The following is a 19,846-nucleotide window of genomic DNA, read 5'->3' as shown; positions in this document are numbered from 1 at the left end:
TGATTACTGTGAGGCTGATGGAACGATGACGTTCTGTCTTTGTTTCGCAAATCCTCAATGATGTGTAACATTACATGCGTTGTGATCTCTTCATCTCTCTCCCCAATCTTCTGTAAGGAATATCTGGAACTGGATCGTTTCAGCCATGGTAGTCTCACTCTCTCTTCCTAGGAATTCCCGTAGTGCTTCCTATTTGAAATGATTGCTCAGTAATGTTTTTATGTTGCCTGGGGTTCATCACTCCCTTTTATACATTCATGCTCCTCCAGTACCCCGACCGTGGCTCCCAGGAAAGGGGCAGCTTGAGTCCCTCTCATGAGCCCTTCAGCACACAACCAAGTGTATCTCAGTAGGTTAGTTTGATTTGTAAAACATGATTTGGCAATCATATAGGCCGAAGCATGTAGAGTATCCAGAATTCAATAAATGTTAGCTCTTTTTCTGTTTGTTTTCTTTCGTTTTTTTAACTTTTATTTTAGGCTCAGGGGTACATGTGCAGGTTTGTTACACAGGTAAACTCGTGTCATGATTGTTTGAGGTGCAAATTATATCAATTTGTTTCTTAATCATATTTTATTTCCATAGTCACAAAAGAACAAAAAAAAATTAAAAAAAAAAAACCTTTGGGTTGGTAAAAAAAAAAAAAATTGTTGAACAGCTTTGTGTTTGTGGGCAAGGCAAATAGTCCTGATGTACCTGATTGTGGACCTGGCAGTGAACTTACTGGCTACACAGGAAGAGGAGCTATTGATCTTGGATAAATTGAGTTTGAGATGGTAACAAAACATTTAATTCTAAATGCCCTCAAAACAGGAACGAAAGAGAGAAGAAAAGAGACAGAGTGGAAGAAAGGGAGATAGGGAAGGGGAGATGAGGAAGGGAGGGAGAGAAAGAGGGAGAGAGAAACAGATGGACCATGGCTTGGGAGGAAAAGGTAATGGAGTCACCAATCTACTGGTGATGGAGAAGGCAAGAAGGGGATAAAGCTCTTGAAAACCAGTATAAAATCTATTATTCGTTCTGTTCCTTTTCAGATTACTTTGATCTTAAAAAAAAACCCAACTGCTCAAAGTAGGTTAGAGTGATTGGCTGGCTTGCATCCTCAAAGGAGGAGGCCAGAATTGCCCGCATCCCAAGCAATGTCGACCCAGACAATCCAGAAAAGAGTCTCTGGGTCTACAGCAGCAGTCTCCAACCTTTTTGGTACCAGGGACTCGTTTCGTGGAAGATAGCTTTTCCATGGACCAGGGGTGCCAGGGGAATGGTTTCAGGATGATTCAAGCTCATTACATTTATTGTGCACTTTGTTTCTTTTATTATTACATTGTAATATATTATGAAGTAATTATACAACTCACCATAACGTAGAATCAATGGGAGCCTTGAGCTTGTTTTCCTGGAACTAGATTGTCCCAGCTGGGAGTAATAGGAGACAGTGACAGATCATCAGGCATTAGATTCTCATAAGGAGTGGACAACCTAGATCCCTCCCATGTGCAGTTCACAATAAGGTTTGCACTCCTATGAGAATCTAATGCTGTCCCTGATCTGACAGGAGGTGGAGTTCAGGGGTAATGAGAGTGATGGGGAGCAGCTGTAAATACAGAGGAAGCTTCACTTGCTTGCCTGCCACTTACCTCCTGCTGTGTGGCCCAGTTCCTAACAGGACATGGACTGGTCTGTGGCCCAGAGGTTGGGGACCCCAGGCTAGAGAGCCAAGCTGAAACTTAGGGAAGTCACGGAAGCTGTTCTCATTACCAGGGTTTGAAGTTTTGTTACCCAGGTTGCATTGTGACTGGCAGATAGACTGGAACAGTCACGTGAGGTATTCAAATCACTGCTGGGAGACTTGACCTCTGACTTCAGTGAAGAGGGCCAGAATAAAGGCACTAAAATAAAGAGGGGGAGTATTTGCAAGGTTTGTCAGAGTAGCGTAGGCCCCTTCATCAGACGGTACTCATGATGTTTTTTCTTTTTTTATCTTGATAAGAAAATTACCAAAGAGCAAATCAAATCATGATGTGTAGTTCACAATACAGGCAGCTCATTTGTGTATTGTAATTGTTCCATGATCTATCACATTTTTTATAGTGGAAGTTATTTTAACCTTGGAACAGTAGGATGTTAAGATATTAACATGGGACACATTACATGGGCAGGTGGGTGTCCTTTGTTATGTGAGGGCATTTACCTTTTGATGCCCCTCCAGATTTACACTTAAGGGGCTAAATCATGATTTTTTCCCTTAAAGGTTAAAAAAAAAAAAGCAGTTAATGGAGCAGGTCAGCCTCATTAGCCATTACCTAGTACTTAGTGTTCTCCTTGCACAAGAGTTTAATCACTAACATACATGTTGAGAAACTAACATATATGAAATAAGAGCCTCCTGACCTTGTTTTTATTACCTTAACCTTTTCTGAGAAGGAGTTTGCACTTTGCATAGGAAACAGAAAGGCTATCTTGCTGTAAGAGGCCAAATTGCAGAAATGGGCTCTGGCTAAGGAATGTGGACACACTGCAGACATCTTGCACAGAGGCCAAGTCTTGCAATGATGTGGTCAGACGTGGTAGAGGCCAGCTGTTTGCTCCGTTGAGAGAGGCTTTTGCCAGTCTACAGGATCTCTGAGGGCTGTGTTTAACTGAATCCAAATATCAAACCTGCTGAGACTCACTCATGCCCCTGGGTGTTTGGAGTTGGGTTCTTGCAAAGCACAATATTGAAAGTAACTGGTAAAAGAAATTACAGATGAAGACTTAGCTATTTTTAAAAAATGTAACATACAGTGGTGAAGTGGAATATAAATGTATTTTCCCCCTTTCCCCTATAGACTATTAGAATACAGGTAAAAACAATTTATGCTGGCTGGGTGTGGTGCCTCACACCTGTAATCCCAGCACTTTGGGAGGCAGAGGTGGGCAGATCACGAGGTCAGGAATTCGAGACCAGCCTGGCCAGTATGGTGAAACCCCCGTCTCTACTAAAAATACAAAAATTAGCTGGGCATGGTGGCGCGTGCCTGTAAGTCCCAGCTACTTGGGAGGCTGAGGCAGAAGAATCTATTGAACCCAGGAGGTGGAGGTTACAGTGAGCTGACATCGCACCACTGCACTCCAGCCTGGGCGACAGAGCAAGACTCTGTCTCAAAAAAACAAAAAAACAAAAAAGCAAAAAACCCACAAAAACAGTTTATGCTATGCTTTATCCTTGGTCTATTGATGGACATTCTGTGATTTGTGTTACTTATGTCACCATGAATGCTACTGGATGAAATATCATCTTGTCCTCTAAGTACACCTTTGACTTAACATAGGGTTAGGAGAATGTACTCTAGAGTAAGGCTTCTTGAGTTCAGATCTCCATTACACACGTCTAAGCTATGGGACCTTGGCCAGGTTGTTTAAACTTCTTAAGCAATAGTTTTTTTTTTTTTTGGTGTTAAACATTATAACAATAAAAATTACCTTGAAGAGTTGCTATGAGGATGAAATAAAATAATGTATCTTTAGCACTTAGCAAAGAGTTCTTTCCCCTTTGAATTTTAATTTTTAAAAATTTGTTGAATGTTGTTGCTACTTGCACAGAGCTTTAACTCTGACTTTGTGTGTTTGCGTTGGAGTGATGGGGTTTGGTGGGGATAGCTGACGAGGTGAAAAGAGAAAGCAGTATGGATGCTATACTTTCATTGACCCTGAAGAGTAACTGTATTAAAGATTTACCTTCCCTTTACAAGCATTTTGTATTGAAACTTTATAACTCAATATTTTATTATGGAAATAATCCAGTATGTCTGCTTTAGAGTTTATGTGTTTTAGTTCTTTCCAGCTTCAATAAGACATTCATTTATTTCCAGAATCAGAGCTGTTTTTTTTTTCTGTGTGTAAGTAGAACAAATGTCACACAGCTTGTTTGAACGAGTTCTATTAGTTTGCAGTGTCTCAAGACCAAAAGCAGCAGAGGAGAAATTTTATGTTTCTAATACTTTGCATTGAGCCATACCGCATAGCATTTAGAATGATTTAAGAATGGATGACAACACAATTAAAACAATCATTGTCATTTGAAGGTATTGGTTGAAATAACTGAAATTATGTAACATATTACTTGTGAATGATAAAGTTTTAAAATTCATAGAAAGTCAGAAGATGCAAATAAAATAAATCCAATCCAAAATTATAAAGAACCTTAAGAAATACAGTGAAATGAAAATGTGATGCATTAATGAAAGGGAATGGTGAATGAATGAAACAAGAAGTATCCTGTTTCAAAGATAAGATGTTCATATTCAAAAGTAGAGTTATTGCTTTAAGTGAAAGATGATGATGGAAATAGAAGAGCATATATTTTTAAATGAACAGTTGTGGATGAATATTAGATAAGAAAGCAAGAGAACTCTGTCTCTGCTTCCCCAGGTTCTCATCTCTTAAGGTAACTAGGTTGAAACATTTCTGTTTTTTGTTCTTCTCATATCCATCTCCATAACACCATCTACCATGTTTGTACCTCTGTATCTAGATTTAAACAGTACCCATTGGTTTCTTGCTTTGAAAGACGGGGACTTAGTTCACTAAAGTATCTGTACCCTTTTTCTCTCTTCTTCTTCACAACTTTTAAATATAGCTGTAGTATAACTTTTCTTTATTGGTTATTTGAAAACACAGTATAATATATAGAAGACTCTGTCTCTAGGATCAGCTGCTTTATTGACTGCCACACTTTCCCTCCCAAATTGTTTCCTGAGGTATGTCATCTGTCCCATTACTTTTACCCTTGTGAAGGTTTACAACATTTACATTTTCTTTTGTAACTATAGTAAATTGTAAAATCTTCCATGTTTTGGCTGTAGATTGATTCTAAACATTAAAGAATGTTTGTATTATCATGCTTTTTCAAATACCTTGGAAAATCCTTAGAATGTTTTGCTTTGTAGGACTGAAATGAAATAGTTATTCTGGACCCTTTGTTTCTGAGCTTCTTCATCTTGTATATGTGTTACGACATACACATTTTTGCCAGACACTATGTCTGTGACATACTATGTCAGACAATGTATGATTGTAGTTTAAAAAAAAAAAATTATGTCAACCACAGGACACCCTGCAAAGGCTCAGGGGTGCTCTGACGCTATTCCAGGATTTGGTAGGGATTGGACTATCTCAACAGAGCTGTTCTAATGGGCTGTTGCTGGAGAAGGTTTGAGGTGGTTGACTTTGACCTGGATTGTCATTTCAAATTGGGAGAACTTTTATAATAAAAGTTTGGAAGGCTGAGTGTTCCCCTCTACCCCAGCTGTCTACCCTGACTTCCTCTCTCATTTTCCTTTCTGAGAATTTGAATTTCCCCAGGAACTTCTGGACACTGAAGTTTCAGGCATTAGTTTATCATGGAGGGACAAAGGGTTGAGAGCCTTTGACTTAAAATTCTCCATAACATCTTTCTTCCTTTATTCCTTATGGTTCCATTGGTTGAGTAACCTAGGTCAGAAGATGATTCCATCAGGATGATAATGCTACATTGTATGTTCGTTGTCTTTTTCATATATGAAGCTTTCATGTCCATTATTTGACATATATACACACAAGGGAGACATTTCATTATGCCATTGTACCCAGAAATATACTGAGCTCACACAGGCTCTAGCATCATGCACATATTTCACCTCTATCCAATCATTTCCTCTGTATCCTCAGAGAAGGCCTGGGCTGCTGGGTATGGAGTTAGGGCCCTTTACTTGGCTCCTCCAGCTTTCTTCCTAATTCCCTTTCTGACCTCGGCATCTGTCAGTGTGAAGTATGTGTGGTGCCCTCCAGGGTGTTCCAGATTTTCTGGAGAAACAAAAGGGGTAAACGACATAGCAAAGACCTTACTTTGGTTCCCAAACCGGCATGATGTTGAAGTAGTGAGTTCAGGGGAAATGTGGGAGGGCTCCGTACTGTTTCATGTGGTCTCCATATACAAAGAGAATGTGGGAGTGCACCCTAACTGAAAACACAGTTTAGCTATATAGTTGTTTTTAAAGGTTTATGCTTTTGGGGTTACAGTGTTTATACCTATAAGCTTTGGAATTGCTCCTAGTTTGTGTGAAATTGATTGCAAAACATTTGACCTTCCTTATTAGCCCCAATCACCAGCAAGTAGCATCAGTGCTTAGGCCCTCAAGATGTGGCAAAGTAAAACTAATGGTTGCTTCTAGATCTCTGTGTATTATAGTCTCTGTCTTAGTTTCCACTGTAGAAGTCACTGGATCCTTACTCTGTTGCTCCCTGAAATTGTTAAATGTGGATCATCTGGATTCTGAATGGAGTTTCTGTTCCAGGACATGTGATGAACTGTCTGTAAACAAGAAACCCAGAGTGACACTGATTTTATTTTCTTGTAACTGTTGGTATCAAGTGTGTTTCCAAACTTTTTTTTTTTTTTTTTTTTTTTAGATAGAGTCTTACTTTGTTGCCCAGGCTGGAGTGTAGTGGTGTGATCTTAGCTCACTGCAGACTCCGCCTCCCGGATTCAAGCAATTCTCGTGCCTCAGCCCCCTAGGTAGCTGGGAATATAGGCACATGCCAGCACACCAAGCTAATTTTTGTGTTTTTGGTAGAGATGGGGTTTCATCATGTTGGCCAGGCTGGTCTTGAACTCCTGGCCTCAAGTGACCTGCCCGCCTCGGCTTCCAAAGTGCTGGGATTGCAGGCGTGAGCCACCACACCTGGCCTGCTTCCAAACTTTTGCTAAATAAATATTTACATGTTTTGGCCTTTATTTTTTCTCACTCATGTCAGAGTTTGCATTCCTGTAATTTTAGTGAAAGGAAGAATGTGTAAAATTATAGAGGTGAGATGGGCCATGGGAGGGGAAAATACATATATGTGTGTGTGTATATATATGTATATGTATATATGTATATGTGTATATATATATGTGTGTGTGTGTATATATGGCTTCAAAGAGTAGAAATGTAAAGTCTTACATGCGTGAGATTTTATTACAACCTTTCTTAACCATATCGGTAAGAAATTTATTGTGTAAGTTTATTGTCTAATTTAAGACTTGTATGGCTTCATAAATTGTGACAGAATGTACTACATTTTGTAGCTCTGGTTTTTATTTCTCTGATGGGCCAATGCATAGGTGATATTAAGTGATGTCCCTGTGAATATCACTATGTTAGTGTCCTAAGCTACCAACCCAGCATTGAGTCTCATGAGTTTGCTTTATCTGTCTGCCAGGAGTCATCTTGCTTTTATAACTCAGGGATTTTTTTTTTCCTTTTATTTGGCCATCTCTTTCTCCTCTTCTTCTTTTTTTAAATATGGAATTCTTCTGGTTTTGTTTTAGACCCAATGTCTGTGGATCACGTTATAATGCTTACTGTTGCCCTGGATGGAAAACCTTACCTGGCGGAAATCAGTGTATTGTCCGTAAGTAAATAGAACACCTGTCGTTCTGCATGTCCTTCTTTTGTTGTGTTGGTTGCATGGGGAGCCTTCGAATGTGGTCCTTTGTAACTGTACTATTAATCTGTTTATAGTAGAGCCTTCCAGCTTTAAGACTTTTCTACCTTTCCAGTTTGGGAAATACATCAACTTAGTCAAACCCCTCTCAAAGTTTAGTCACAGGGATACTTTGCTTGAGGTTGTGTCATTTACATATGTTGTGCCTGGTTACATAGACTAATTACTTTGATGGGAGTTTGAATGAAAGAGTCTTATTGCTGGTTTTCCTATTGTAATTTCTAACTTTGCTGGCCACCCACGGGCCTGACCAAACCCTGTACATTGAATTTGGGTGATTGAGGGGCCAAGAGCAGACTTGACTCCTAGATAGAAGGGAAAGGGAGGAGATAGAGCACCAGGCAAAGATCAGTGGCAAGACTAAGAAACATTTCAAATGATAACAGAAGTTCCTCTATTGATTTCTGCTGGCAAGGCCAACCTCCAGATTTCCCCAATATCCCACAAATGTTGAGTGACAAATCACATGCCAGACAAGGTGTTATTTAATGGAGACACCAAAGTCAAATTTAGTCATGATGTCTGCCCTTCATGAACTTTTACAGTTGTTGTACCTGTGAAATAATGTTCAGTTTTCAGAAAACTCCATTAGTATAATGGAGAAATTTAGAGCTGAAGGGACATTAAAGAATCACTTAGTTCACCTTCTCACTTGGCTGACAGTGGTCAGTGGAGAATAGACTATATTGGCCAATATTTGCTTCACGACCTGAAAAAGCTTAACTCTTTCTCAATTCTTGATTTTGACCAGAAAGCATCTCCTTTATTTGGCACACTATGGTTTAAGACCAAAATTGGATCACTAAAAGAGAAATGTAATGGTATTTGGATTTTCTCAATGAACTTTATAATACAACCCTTTCCTCACCTTCTGTAGAGTTCTCTGAGAAATGATGTCTCCAGGTATTTAAATAAATGTTTATTGGATCCTTTGACAGTTTGTTTCTTAGCCGTTTCCAGTTTCCATCCTAAACTCTTTGGATGTTTGAATGCACTTTCTATCAAGTGTACTCTTTTTTTTTTTTTTTTTTTTTTTGAGACGGAGTCTCGCTCTGTCGCCCAGGCTGGAGTGCAGTGGCCGGATCTCAGCTCACTGCAAGCTCCGCCTCCCGGGTTTACGCCATTCTCCTGCCTCAGCCTCCCGAGTAGCTGGGACTACAGGCGCCCGCCACGTCGCCCGGCTAGTTTTTTTGTATTTTTTAGTAGAGACGGGGTTTCACAGTGTTAGCCAGGATGGTCTCGATCTCCTGAACTTGTGATCCGCCCGTCTCGGCCTCCCAAAGTGCTGGGATTACAGGCTTGAGCCACCGCGCCCGGCCGGCAAGTGTACTCTTTTAGCTTTGCATATCATGTGTGCACTTGCAAGGCTGTGCAGGAGCTTGAGGAAAAGATCATGCCTGTCATGACAAAAAGTAATGACCAAGTCCTAGTCTGCTGATAAATGTAAATCATATGCCATTTAAACTTACTGTTGTGGCCACTAGCAGAGCATTTGGTACCAGCATGATATTAGTCTCTGGGTGGTGTGCAAATGTTAATATTTCTCTAAAGGATGAATGACTTCCTGACTGTAGAATCAGTACTCTGGCGGTAGATTCCAGTGTTCTTCTCTCAGACTGTTGATGGAATTCAGAACAGGATAAAAATTAAACAATAAACATTTACAATAGGCTGGGAACAGTGGCTCATGCCTGTAATCCCAGCACTCTGGGAGGCCGAGGCAGGCAGATCACGAGGTCAGGAGATCGAGATCATCCTGGCTAACACGGTGAAACCCCATCTCTACTAAAAATACAAAAAATCAGCTGAGCGTGGTGGCACGTGCCTGTAGTCCCAGCTACTCGGGAGGCTGAGGCAGGAGAATGGCGTGAACCCAGGAGGCAGAGCTTGCAATGAACTGAGATCGCGCCACTGCACTCCAGCCTGGGCGACAGAGTGAGACTCCGTCTCAAAAAACAAAACAAAACAAAACAAGAAAACATTTACAATAAAATTGGCTCCCAAAAGTAATAATGTAATTTTTATATCCTTAAATCTTAGAGTTAATATATTTCTTATGATCATACAAATATGTTTAGATGCAGAATTTTAATTTGTTTGTTTGGTTTTCTCGTCATAGCGTGTTCTGGGCTTTTGATGGATTCAGTGCTGTGGACTAAGCAAAGAGAGGTTGAGAACCACCGTTATTGGATAAAGGAGTTGTGGATTTTAAAGCCAGAGTTTATTTAGTTCAATAGACTTGTTTTGAAAATGAGTATAGCTGAGGCTTAAGGTCATATGAGTCATGATAGCAAAGTTCGTGAGGGACCTGAGAACCCAGGTTTCCTCATTTGAGGATCGGTCCCCTATAACAAATTGTGTTCTAAATCCATGTGCTAACAGGCCTCTGGTTTTATTCACAGCCATTTGCCGGCATTCCTGTGGGGATGGATTTTGTTCGAGGCCAAATATGTGCACTTGCCCATCTGGTCAGATAGCTCCTTCCTGTGGCTCCAGATCCAGTAAGTCTAACATGTCATTATATATAATATTATTTTATGTGGTTACACCCCATTTTCTCCTAAATTTGATTTTGGCTTTCCTCTTTCCTGCAATACATTTTTTCACTAGAACATCTGCCTTCTCTGTTCTGCCCAAAATACTTGGAAAGGCTTTCCTTCATCTGGCCTCTCATTTCCCTTCTTTACTCTTTATAGGAAAATTACCTATGGGGCATAGTTACTGTGAATAGGATAAGCTTATGGCCTTTTATGTAGGTATTGCCTTATTCATCTTTGTATCTCCAATGTAAACACCATAAAAGGTGCTCAATGAAATGGCTGTTTAATGAACGTTTTTGGCTCAAGAAATCTAGGCCTTCTTCCTTGTGGTACTGAAATATGAATCTGATTAAAAACTTATTTAAGACTCAAGACCCCTGCTTTACAAGAAGAAAATGTAAGAAGTCATCATGGAAGTTTCTGGGGGTGATTTGTAATGAAGCATAAACATATTTTTCCTTTCAGAATTTTGCCACTTTCTGTGATGCCAGAAGAATATCCACAGTTCATTCTTCAGAGACTTTGCTTGCTTTTCCTATTGTTTTTCTTTTGGGGGTTTGGGCAAGTGAGTCATAATTGGTTGTTTAAAAAGTTGAAGTTCTAGTTTGTGTAAACAGCCCCTCAAAACTTTGACCGTCCCCATGGCAAAAGACGTAGGTCCCTTTTCCATTTCTTTTTTTTTTTTCTGGTGAGAAAATGCACCCCCCTTGTTGTGTGTCCTCTTTTGACAGAGTTTTAAAGAGAAACATTGTGGAATAAGTGCATTCTCTTTTGTTTACTGCAAGTAGAGACTTCAGTGTGTCAAGGCTCATTACCTGTTAAGAGTTCGAACATTTGAGTGTGTCTCTCACAAGCCAATTAACAGGTTAGGGCAAGTTGTCCTGTGTAGCACTCTTGGTGCCCTCTCGCCTCCCTTGGCTTCATGGGTGAACACAGGGGACTCTGCCTGAGAGCTTTGTATACTTTTCTGGCCAGAGAGCATGCCAGGTCTACATGCAGGGCAAGCTGGAAGTGCTGGGGGTTAGTGGACCTAGAAGCGACTTTTAACCAACAACAGATGGAGAGTGGTTGGATAAGTGCCTCAGCTTCCTTGCCTCTCAGTTTGGATAACCATGAGGTTCACTCTGCACTGTCTCCTGAAGTTCCCCAGTGGACTGAGCCCTCGCTGTTCACAGTGATAATAGATTTGATAATGTACTTTATTAGCTTCCTTCTCTTTTTGTCTCACTTTCACACTCTCCTACGAGTGTTTCCTAGAATTACTTTCAGAACAAACTACTTCCATTTAAATTATTGTCTCAGAATCTGCTTCTGGTGGAGCCCACACAATAACAGCCACCTTTTACTAAATACAGCCAGTTACAATTGGGATAGAAACTCCCCTATGGGCTGGGACTCTTGCTTATTACACTGAATGTAGTATAGTTTTCCTTGATCTCAGCTTGGTGTCAAACGTGCATCTTCCAAGTAACAGCAGGTTCATTCTACATAGCAAGAGCCCCTGAACTGGAGGAATAGAACGAGGCAGAGAAGCCAGCTGGCACATCTGGGAACATGCGGGACATCTCCATCTCTATAAGGGTGACTTCTAGGCTGCCGCTGAGGCATAAGCATCTCAGGGTTGGAAAAGAAATGCAGTTATAAAGTTGGGAATAGACCCCATCTCTCAGATTGGTTCCTGAACCAGCTAATATTGCACTCCTCTGGAGGAAGACATATAGCCAGATGGCAAAACTGGGTATTAAGCTGGGAAGGTCTTCAATGATAGTGTGAACTGATAATGACTTCTCTATCGAGTAGAAATCATGAGATGTGGAGATAGGATGTTAATAAGACCAGACGGAAAAGCCATGGTCCTGGTAGAGTCCAAGTTAACTGTGGGATGTGACGAGTATAGTAGTAAGGTCCTGAGGCCAGATTTAGTCTAGAGACTAAAATCCAGGACTGTGGGTGGTGCTTTCTGAGAAAGTCTGAGTCATATCTATGGTACCTGGACGTTGGACAAACTCCCCAAGTAGCTTGTGGATGAGGGTAGTGTAAGGAGGAGGTTCTGGTTTCAACAGGATCTTTGGGGGTACTTGAAATCTTTAAAATTGTTGACTTTGATTCTCTCTGCACTAATATTGTCTAAACGACTTGCAAAATTAAAGATGGCAAAATATTTTAAATTAAGGGTAGCTGGGGATGATCATAATTCATTTCTCATCTTCTGGAGTGATGTTCTAGGGAACAGCTGCGCCATTCCAAAGAACATCCTGATCACTTTGCTAACTTTCCTGCTAATAGAAGGACAGTTCTACTCAGTGAAATGTTTGCATTCACTACATGTGGTTCTACTAAAAAGGGTCAATTTAGATCACTGCACCAATTTTTCCTATGAAAAATTTTGTACTTGTTATATGATAGGGATCAAGGAGGTCTAAGCAAGTCATGGGACCTCAGAGAGCCTTAGTTTTCCCACTTGAATATGAACAAAATGGAAGAAGTGTTGTTCTTTCAGGTGGTTTTTGACTTGAGTGTCCTGTGACTCTGAGAATAGAAAATGATCTCTTAGTGACCTGAATGAGAGATTGCATTTCCAGAAGGTTCAAAGTACCAGCCAGTGATTCTCTTGGACAACAGGAAGTTGTGGCTTCCCTTAGTGTTGGTGGAACTCTTGACACTCGTCATTCAGCACCAGGGCAAAAAGAATGATTAGCTAGACAGGGTCAAAACAGTAATTTTTCTAGACTTTAATTCCAGCCCTCTTTAGGACTGTTCTTTACTGTGTCAGTCTCTGAGGCTGGAGATGATTTTGAGCAATCCTAATTGTCATAAAGACCTATCATGGTTTACTGATGTATGAATTTACTCTAATTCATATGAGTAATATGTGTATACACACATACAAATATATATGTATTCTAATATGTGTATACACACATACAAATATATAGTAGCTTGTAACACTGGGATTAATAAACTCTATAACTTTATATATATATTAGTCAGTTTGGGCTGCTATAACAAAATACTATAGACTGGGTAATTTATAAACAACAAAAATATATTTTTTTACAGTTCAAGAGGCCAGCAGATTACATGTCTGGTGAAGTCCTGTTCCTCCCAGATGGTGCTTTATGTGTGTCCTTACATGGCAGAGGGGGCAAACATGTCTCTCAGGCCTTTTTTTATAAGGATACTAATCCTTTCATGAGGACTCTGCCTGCATGACTTAATCACCTTCCCAAAGGCCCCACTGCTCCCTACTCTCCCTTAGGGACTAAGTTTCAGCATATAAATTTTGTGGAGACACAAACATATTGTATGTATACGTATGTTATTGTCTAATTATATATATAATTATATATGATACATTATAAAAGTAATTTCCTGTAGTTTATATTTTATAATTTTGTATTTTCTATTTTGTAATTCCTATAGTTTGTACTTTGTAATTTTGGAATCTTCTCATTCTGTTTTACTCTCTACACTTTTTTAAAGAATGCTAAAAATTAAACTTCTTATTTTGAGATAATTGTAGATTTGCAAACAGTTGTCTTAATCTGTTTTCTGCTGCTGTAACAGTATACCACAGACTGGATAACTTATAAACAACAAAAGTTTATTTGGCTCATGGTCCTGGAGGCTGGGAAGTCCAGAGCATGACACCAATGTCTGTTGAGAGCCATCCCATGGTAGAAGGCATCACATGGGGAGCAAGTATGAGAGACAGACAGAAAATGCGCTGAACTCCTGACATAACCAACCCACTCCCTAGATAATGGCGTAAATCCATTTATGAGGGCAAAGCCCTCATGACCTTATCACATCTTAAAGGTTCCACCTCTTAATACCATCACAATGATAATTAATTTTCAACATGAGTTTTGAAAGGAACATTCCAACTATGGCATTTGTAAGAAATAATTCAGAAATATCCCGGGTATTCTTTATTTAGTTTTCCCCATGTTGACATCTTGCAAGACTATAGTACAAGAGCACAACCAGGATATCACAAAATTAATACAGTCAAGATACAGAACGTTTCCATCACCACAAAGAGCGCTCATGTTATGCTTTTATTGTCATTTTCTTCCCAACCTAATTCTCTCTTTAATTCTGACAACCACTAATCTATTCTGCATTTCTATAATTTTATCATTTCACAAATGTTATATAAATGGAATCACATAGTATATAACCTTTTGGAAGTGGCTTTTTTCGCTCATCAGGATTCTCTGGAGAGTCATCTAGGTTGTTGCAGTGTCAATAGTTTGTTATTTTTGATTGCTGAGTAGTAGTACATGCTACGGATGTACTACAAGTTAGTTTGGCCATTCATCTATTGAAGGGCATCTGAATTGTCATCATTTTTTTTTCTTTATTATTTGAACTAAGCTGCTATGAACATTTGTGTACAAGGTTGTGGTGTGAACACAAATCTTGTGTTCTCTGGAGTAAATGCTCAGAAACGCAGTTTCTAGGTTGTATGATAGTTTCATGTTTAGCATTTTAAGAACTATTAAACTGTTTTTGGAATCGCTGTATGTACCATTTTGCATTCTCACCAGCAGAGTATGAATGACCCAGTTTCTCTGCATCCTTACCAGCTTTTTGTGTTATCTTTATTTTTAATTTTAGCTATTCTGATTGCTGTGTAGTCATCTCTTAGTGTGGTTTCAGTTTGCATTTCCCTACTGGATAATGATGTCAAACATCTTTTTATGTGCTTATTGCCACCTGTATATCTTTTTCAGTGAAAAGTCTCTTTATGTCTTTTGTCTAGCTTCTTATTTTTAATTAAAAAAAATATTTTTAGATGGGGTCTTACTCTGTCACCTAGGTTGGAGTACAGTGGCACGATCTCGGCTCACTGCAACCTCCGTCTCCCAGGCTCAAGTTATCCTCCCACCTCAGCCTCCTGGGTAGCTGGGACCACAGGGGTGCACCACCATGCCCCACTAAGTTTTTTGTATTTTTGGTAGAGACAGAGTTTTTCCATGTTATCCAGGCTGGTCTTGAACTCCTGAGCTCAAGCAATCTGCATGCCTTAGCCTCCCAAAGTGTTGGTATTACAGGCATGAGCCACTGTGCCTGGCCTCTTTTTTCCAGATGCTAATTGAATTGTTTATTATTTCATTATTGAGTTTTGAGAATTCTTTATATACTCTAAATACTAGCTGTTTGTCAGATAATGTGATTTGCAGGCATTTTATCACACTCTGTAGCTTACTTTCTAATATTTTTAATGGGATCTTTCATAGAGCAAATGTTTTCAAATTTGACTAAGTCTAACTTACCAGTTTTCCCTTTACTGGGTCATGCTTTCATTGACGAGTCTAGGAATGCTTTGTCTACTCCTAGATTCTGAAGATTTTCTCCAACTTTTTTCTACTAGTTTCATAATTTTATTTTTATTTACTTATTCTTTGAGACAGGGTCTTGCTCTGTCACCCAGGATGGGTAGACAGATTTTTCCCACTATATCCTTTTTTGTTTTAGCTATTCTAGTTCTTTTCTGTAGAAACTGTAGATTAATCTTGTCTATATTTACAAAACCTTTTAGGATTTTGATAGGAATTGCATCAAACCTGTATATCAATTTGGGGCCCCTTACACTTTTCAGACCCCTTATACTTTGATCACATTTTCTCATTTAATTGACTTCAGTTCAATGAGAGTTTTAGCAGAACCGGTCACAGACAAAACCTCTCGGACACTGGTTTTAGGAAGGAAGGGGCTTTAATCAGCTGGGAGCAAGAGTTTGGGGCATTTGTAATCCCAATGCAAATCTGAGCTCTAAGGGTGTAAGAAGGCCAGCAGAACAATTCTAGACCAGTGTGTTAGCAAGTTTGAGGGAGTGCGGTACAACCAAATCCTGAAAGTGTGGGGACATTCAGAGCAAGGGAAGGTGCTGCTACAGCTAGTCTGGAAGAAGTCCTGCTTGAAAAAGCTTTCTGGGAATGGTGGGATTTACATGGACTGGGAGGAGAAACATGCATGGAATCTACTCAGACTTGTCCTTAGAAATGGTTGAACTCTTTCTTTCTAGACCGCCCTGTATGGAAGCACCTTTATCACTGCTGTCATTTAACTTGTTCTTCTCTGCAGCTTTTCCAGCTTGGCTAGATTTTTGTTTGTTTGTTTGTTTGTTTGAGAATTTTAGTGAAGTTTCTCTTCCAAGCTGTGTGTCTTTAGGCATCCCCAGACATCTCTTCACTTAAGGGAAATGCCATTGCTGTTATCTCTCTAAATGAAAATTGTTTTTATCCTGCAGTGACTCTGATTGTCCCTGTGGACTGTTGTCTCAGGTGTAGAGTCCAGAAGTTAGTCTGGCTGTTTAATTTGTCTGTCTGTGCTTTTCCTAGTACCTAAATTAAAATCACATGTTCATCATACAAATGCTTATGTGCAAATTGCTCCCAGTGTTCTTTCTGCCAGTTGTGCCTGCCAAGATGATGGCAGGTCTTTAGAATCGTTCCAAACCTAATGCATCCCAAAGAAAATCATTACCTGAGGTATTTAGATCCAAGTGCCAGCCCTGCCTCTCTCGCATTCCCATAGCGTGCTCACATTGTTCTCTTCTGATGAATCATTTAAGAACTAATCTGTACTGGGCTGTAATTAGAGAAAATTTCTTCTGTTCTTTCTGGCCAATGCTGGCAGATGAAAGACGTTCAGTAAGTCACTGTTGAATGATTGAAATGACTGACATCTGATATGAACACAAAATTAATTTGGGATCTTTTATGGATATGGGGAAATGGCAGCATTTTCTGTTAGTTCTGGGATATCGAACCTTACATGAAACCTTTTATGGCTGTCTGCTCATCTTCAAGGGCAGGTCCACACTGGGGCTGTAGGACTCTCAGGGTTCACTGCATATGGCAGGATCAGTGCACTCTGATTCCCCTAGTATTTTCAATTTCTAGTAAAATCTTAACACAGATTGAGTTTAGGAATATCTTCTGACTTGGGGTACTTATTGCATCCAGTAAGGAATATAGCATCATTATGGGTGTAGGAGGAACCCCTAGTTTTCAGTTGGCTTTTTTAAGAGATGTAGAACTTGGTCTCCCAGTTATGATACATCGGGAATTCTTGTTCAAATCAGCGTAAATTTAGAATATGCATCAATGGCAGGACTCAATCCAAAATAAAACCAATTTGGGTATATATTCTCTGTAAACTGTTTCCTGTGTGTACAGTGAAACTGCATATCTAGTTCCTTCACTTCCCCTCAGAAATCCTGAGCACCTTTATCAGAATGCTTTTTCCCCCTAAAGATCTAAGACTCACAACGAGTAAAAAGTTTCCCATGGTAAACACGGTGGCAAAGCAGGTGATTCGGAGCCTATTATCTGTGCTGAACCTGCCGCCTCCCGGCTTCCCCCAAGGATTCATGCATAGGGTTCCTTGATGTCTTCTTGTTTCACAAGTCTGAATGAGTGCTTTTGTTTTTTAAAGAAGAAAGAATATTTTATGCTGGAAAAGATTTGCCTGAAAAACAGAGTAAAAAATATATATCAGGGAGGTTTATATTCTATTGCATTTAAATGTAAACTTACCATTCTTGCCAGAAAGAAGAATTCGTTCTGATTTTCAACTTGAACAAATAATGTAAAGTCACTATTTAAACTACTGTTAGCTTTTTAATCTCAAAGTAGTTAAATGGCTTTGTCGCTCATGTGGGAATGGAAATTAGCTCTTGGCATGAACTGCTTTAATTGAAATCAGTTTGAAGGCTGAGTTCCTATGCTGCTTGACAGATGACATCATTTCCTGTGCTTTTCCCAATCCTTACTGTTTTTCTAAGATAGGATGAAGCTAAGTTTAACTTCAAATTTTAAAGCAACTATACACCTTTTCCTGACCTACTTAGAATATTATTCAAAGTTTTCACTAAATCATTTTTTTCTTTGTATACTTATAGACAGCTTTTTAGTTAAAAAAGCATTTTGGCTGAGATGTTTTAATGGAATCATAAGAGCCTAAAATAACTGTTTTAATCACTTTCCGGGGTTGTTTGATTTCATTACTCCAACAAAGGAGTTATTTCTACTTTCATACATGGAGAAACAAAGATAAAGATATTTTTAATAGCAACCTACTTAGTAGGGCTGTATAAGTGCTTCAGACACAATGGACAACTTCGAAGTCTCAGTTTGGTCTTTGGGCATAGCTTTTGATGTCATCATCAGGCAGCATGAGTTAGGTAAATACAAATTAATTTAGCACAGTTTTATACAGCACTTACTTATAAGCAAGGTGCTACTCTAGGCACTTAAGGGAATATTGCATAATTAATGCTCATGACACTCCCCACTCCTAAGAAGTTTTTAAACAAATGGGGTGTGGCAAAATAAGTAAAAATAGGCTGGATTATATAATATATGCTTCAAAAGAGAAACATAATTGGAAAGGAGAAAGGGCTCACATTTGGTTTGGGAGGTATCAGAAAAGATCAATGGAAAGAAGCAATATTTGAAATGGATTTTGGAGATAGATAGGATTTCAGGTTTTGGGGGAGAACTGTGTGTATGTTGTGTTGGGGTTTAGGGGTTAGGGGCAAGGAGACACAGAGGCAGGTAAGGGAGGGGGTTCTACAGAGGGACTAGGACAAGGCAAGTGCTGGGTTTTTTGCATGACACATAGTAGGCACTCAGAAATGTTTGTGAGTGAATGAATGACTGATAAGTAGATCAGGAGATGGAGTCGTAGGACATAGTAGGCATGTGCCAAGGAGCCCCGAAAGACACCTGGGGCTATGCTGAGGGGGCCGTGAATGCTGAGAGATGGAGGTGGCTCTAGTTCTGTAGAAACAGGCCTTTGATGTTGTTTCAATGTGTGGCATGTTCTTAAAAAGGCAAATGCCTTTCAACTCGACTTAACTTCTTTGTGCTGTAAAATGGTATAGAAGATATTGGGTTCTGCACTTTCCTTCCCTGTTGTCAGGCTGAGATTTGTGTAGCTCCTTATAAAAATTGTCCCTTTCTCCTGAAGTCAAGTAGCACTTTTCAATACCATGGCTGAGGATTCCTAACAAGGGGTAATGGACAGGGTGGCTGTTGGGAGGAATCTTCTATTTGCTTTGGAGAGAGGATTTGGCCCCTGTGCTTCAGGAAGGGTGAGCATAAACTGCAGATTTCTGCTTTTTTGTAGAAAGAAGATATTCTCTTCTCCTTAGCTAAAATTATTGAACCTTTTTCCCTGAGAATTTACTCCCACAACTTGGAAGACCAGACAGAATAAGCCAAACTCCAAAGCCCAACCCTGGCCTCCGTGTGTAAGCAGGTATCAACAAGGATTAGTGGTTAATTCAATCAAGCTTTGGACTAGGAAATAGCCTAGGATTTTGAAAGTGCTATTAGCATTCCTAAATTACTGACCTAGAGACAGCCTGAACACTGGAGAAATGAGAGCACTTGCCTGCGCTGTTGTCATTGCTCACTATGAGCCCACGGCTGTCTTTTATTCCAACCTCTCTGAGTGTCTCATTGTCTAGAGTCTAAGGCTGTCAGTCCATGGTCTTTCTGCTCTGGGCCCTGAAATGTACACTTCTGTAGGTGAAAATGAGTATCTTACTTAGTTTGAGGTTATAGTTTAAACAAGCAGCTCTTTCTCAGGCACATCCAGCTGTCCCTGTCATCAGGCAGTCTTGTTATTAAATGCCTTTGTCGGCATTTTCTTGTTTCTCTCTTCTGCCTCTAAAATTTCTTTTAACAAAATTCTGTGGAATTTGCTACTTTTTTTTTTTCTTTCTTTCTTTTTTTTTTTAAAATTATACTTTAAGTTCTAGGGTCCATGTGCACAATGTG

At 39.6% G+C, this 19,846-nt stretch overlaps 1 protein-coding gene across 1 annotated transcript in view; it reads left to right on the top strand.

Annotated features, from left to right (window-relative positions):
* The first annotated feature begins 7,368 nt into the window (after positions 1-7,368).
* The window catches only part of FBN1 (fibrillin 1), a 207,649-nt gene continuing 195,171 nt past the window's right edge, over positions 7,369-19,846 (top strand). Inside the window, exons 1-3 of the mRNA XM_011928574.1 lie at positions 7,369-7,413; positions 8,457-8,458; positions 9,909-10,007. Coding sequence (XP_011783964.1) covers positions 7,376-7,413; positions 8,457-8,458; positions 9,909-10,007 — 139 coding nt within the window. The 5' untranslated portion in view covers positions 7,369-7,375. The remainder of the gene's footprint in view (positions 7,414-8,456; positions 8,459-9,908; positions 10,008-19,846) is intronic.

The sequence above is a fragment of the Colobus angolensis genome, unplaced genomic scaffold (genome assembly GCF_000951035.1).
Source record: "Colobus angolensis palliatus isolate OR3802 unplaced genomic scaffold, Cang.pa_1.0 Scaffold78, whole genome shotgun sequence".
Taxonomy (NCBI): domain Eukaryota; kingdom Metazoa; phylum Chordata; class Mammalia; order Primates; family Cercopithecidae; genus Colobus; species Colobus angolensis.
The sequence above is the reverse complement of the archived record's forward strand: the minus strand, read 5'-3'. Positions and strand labels throughout refer to the sequence as shown.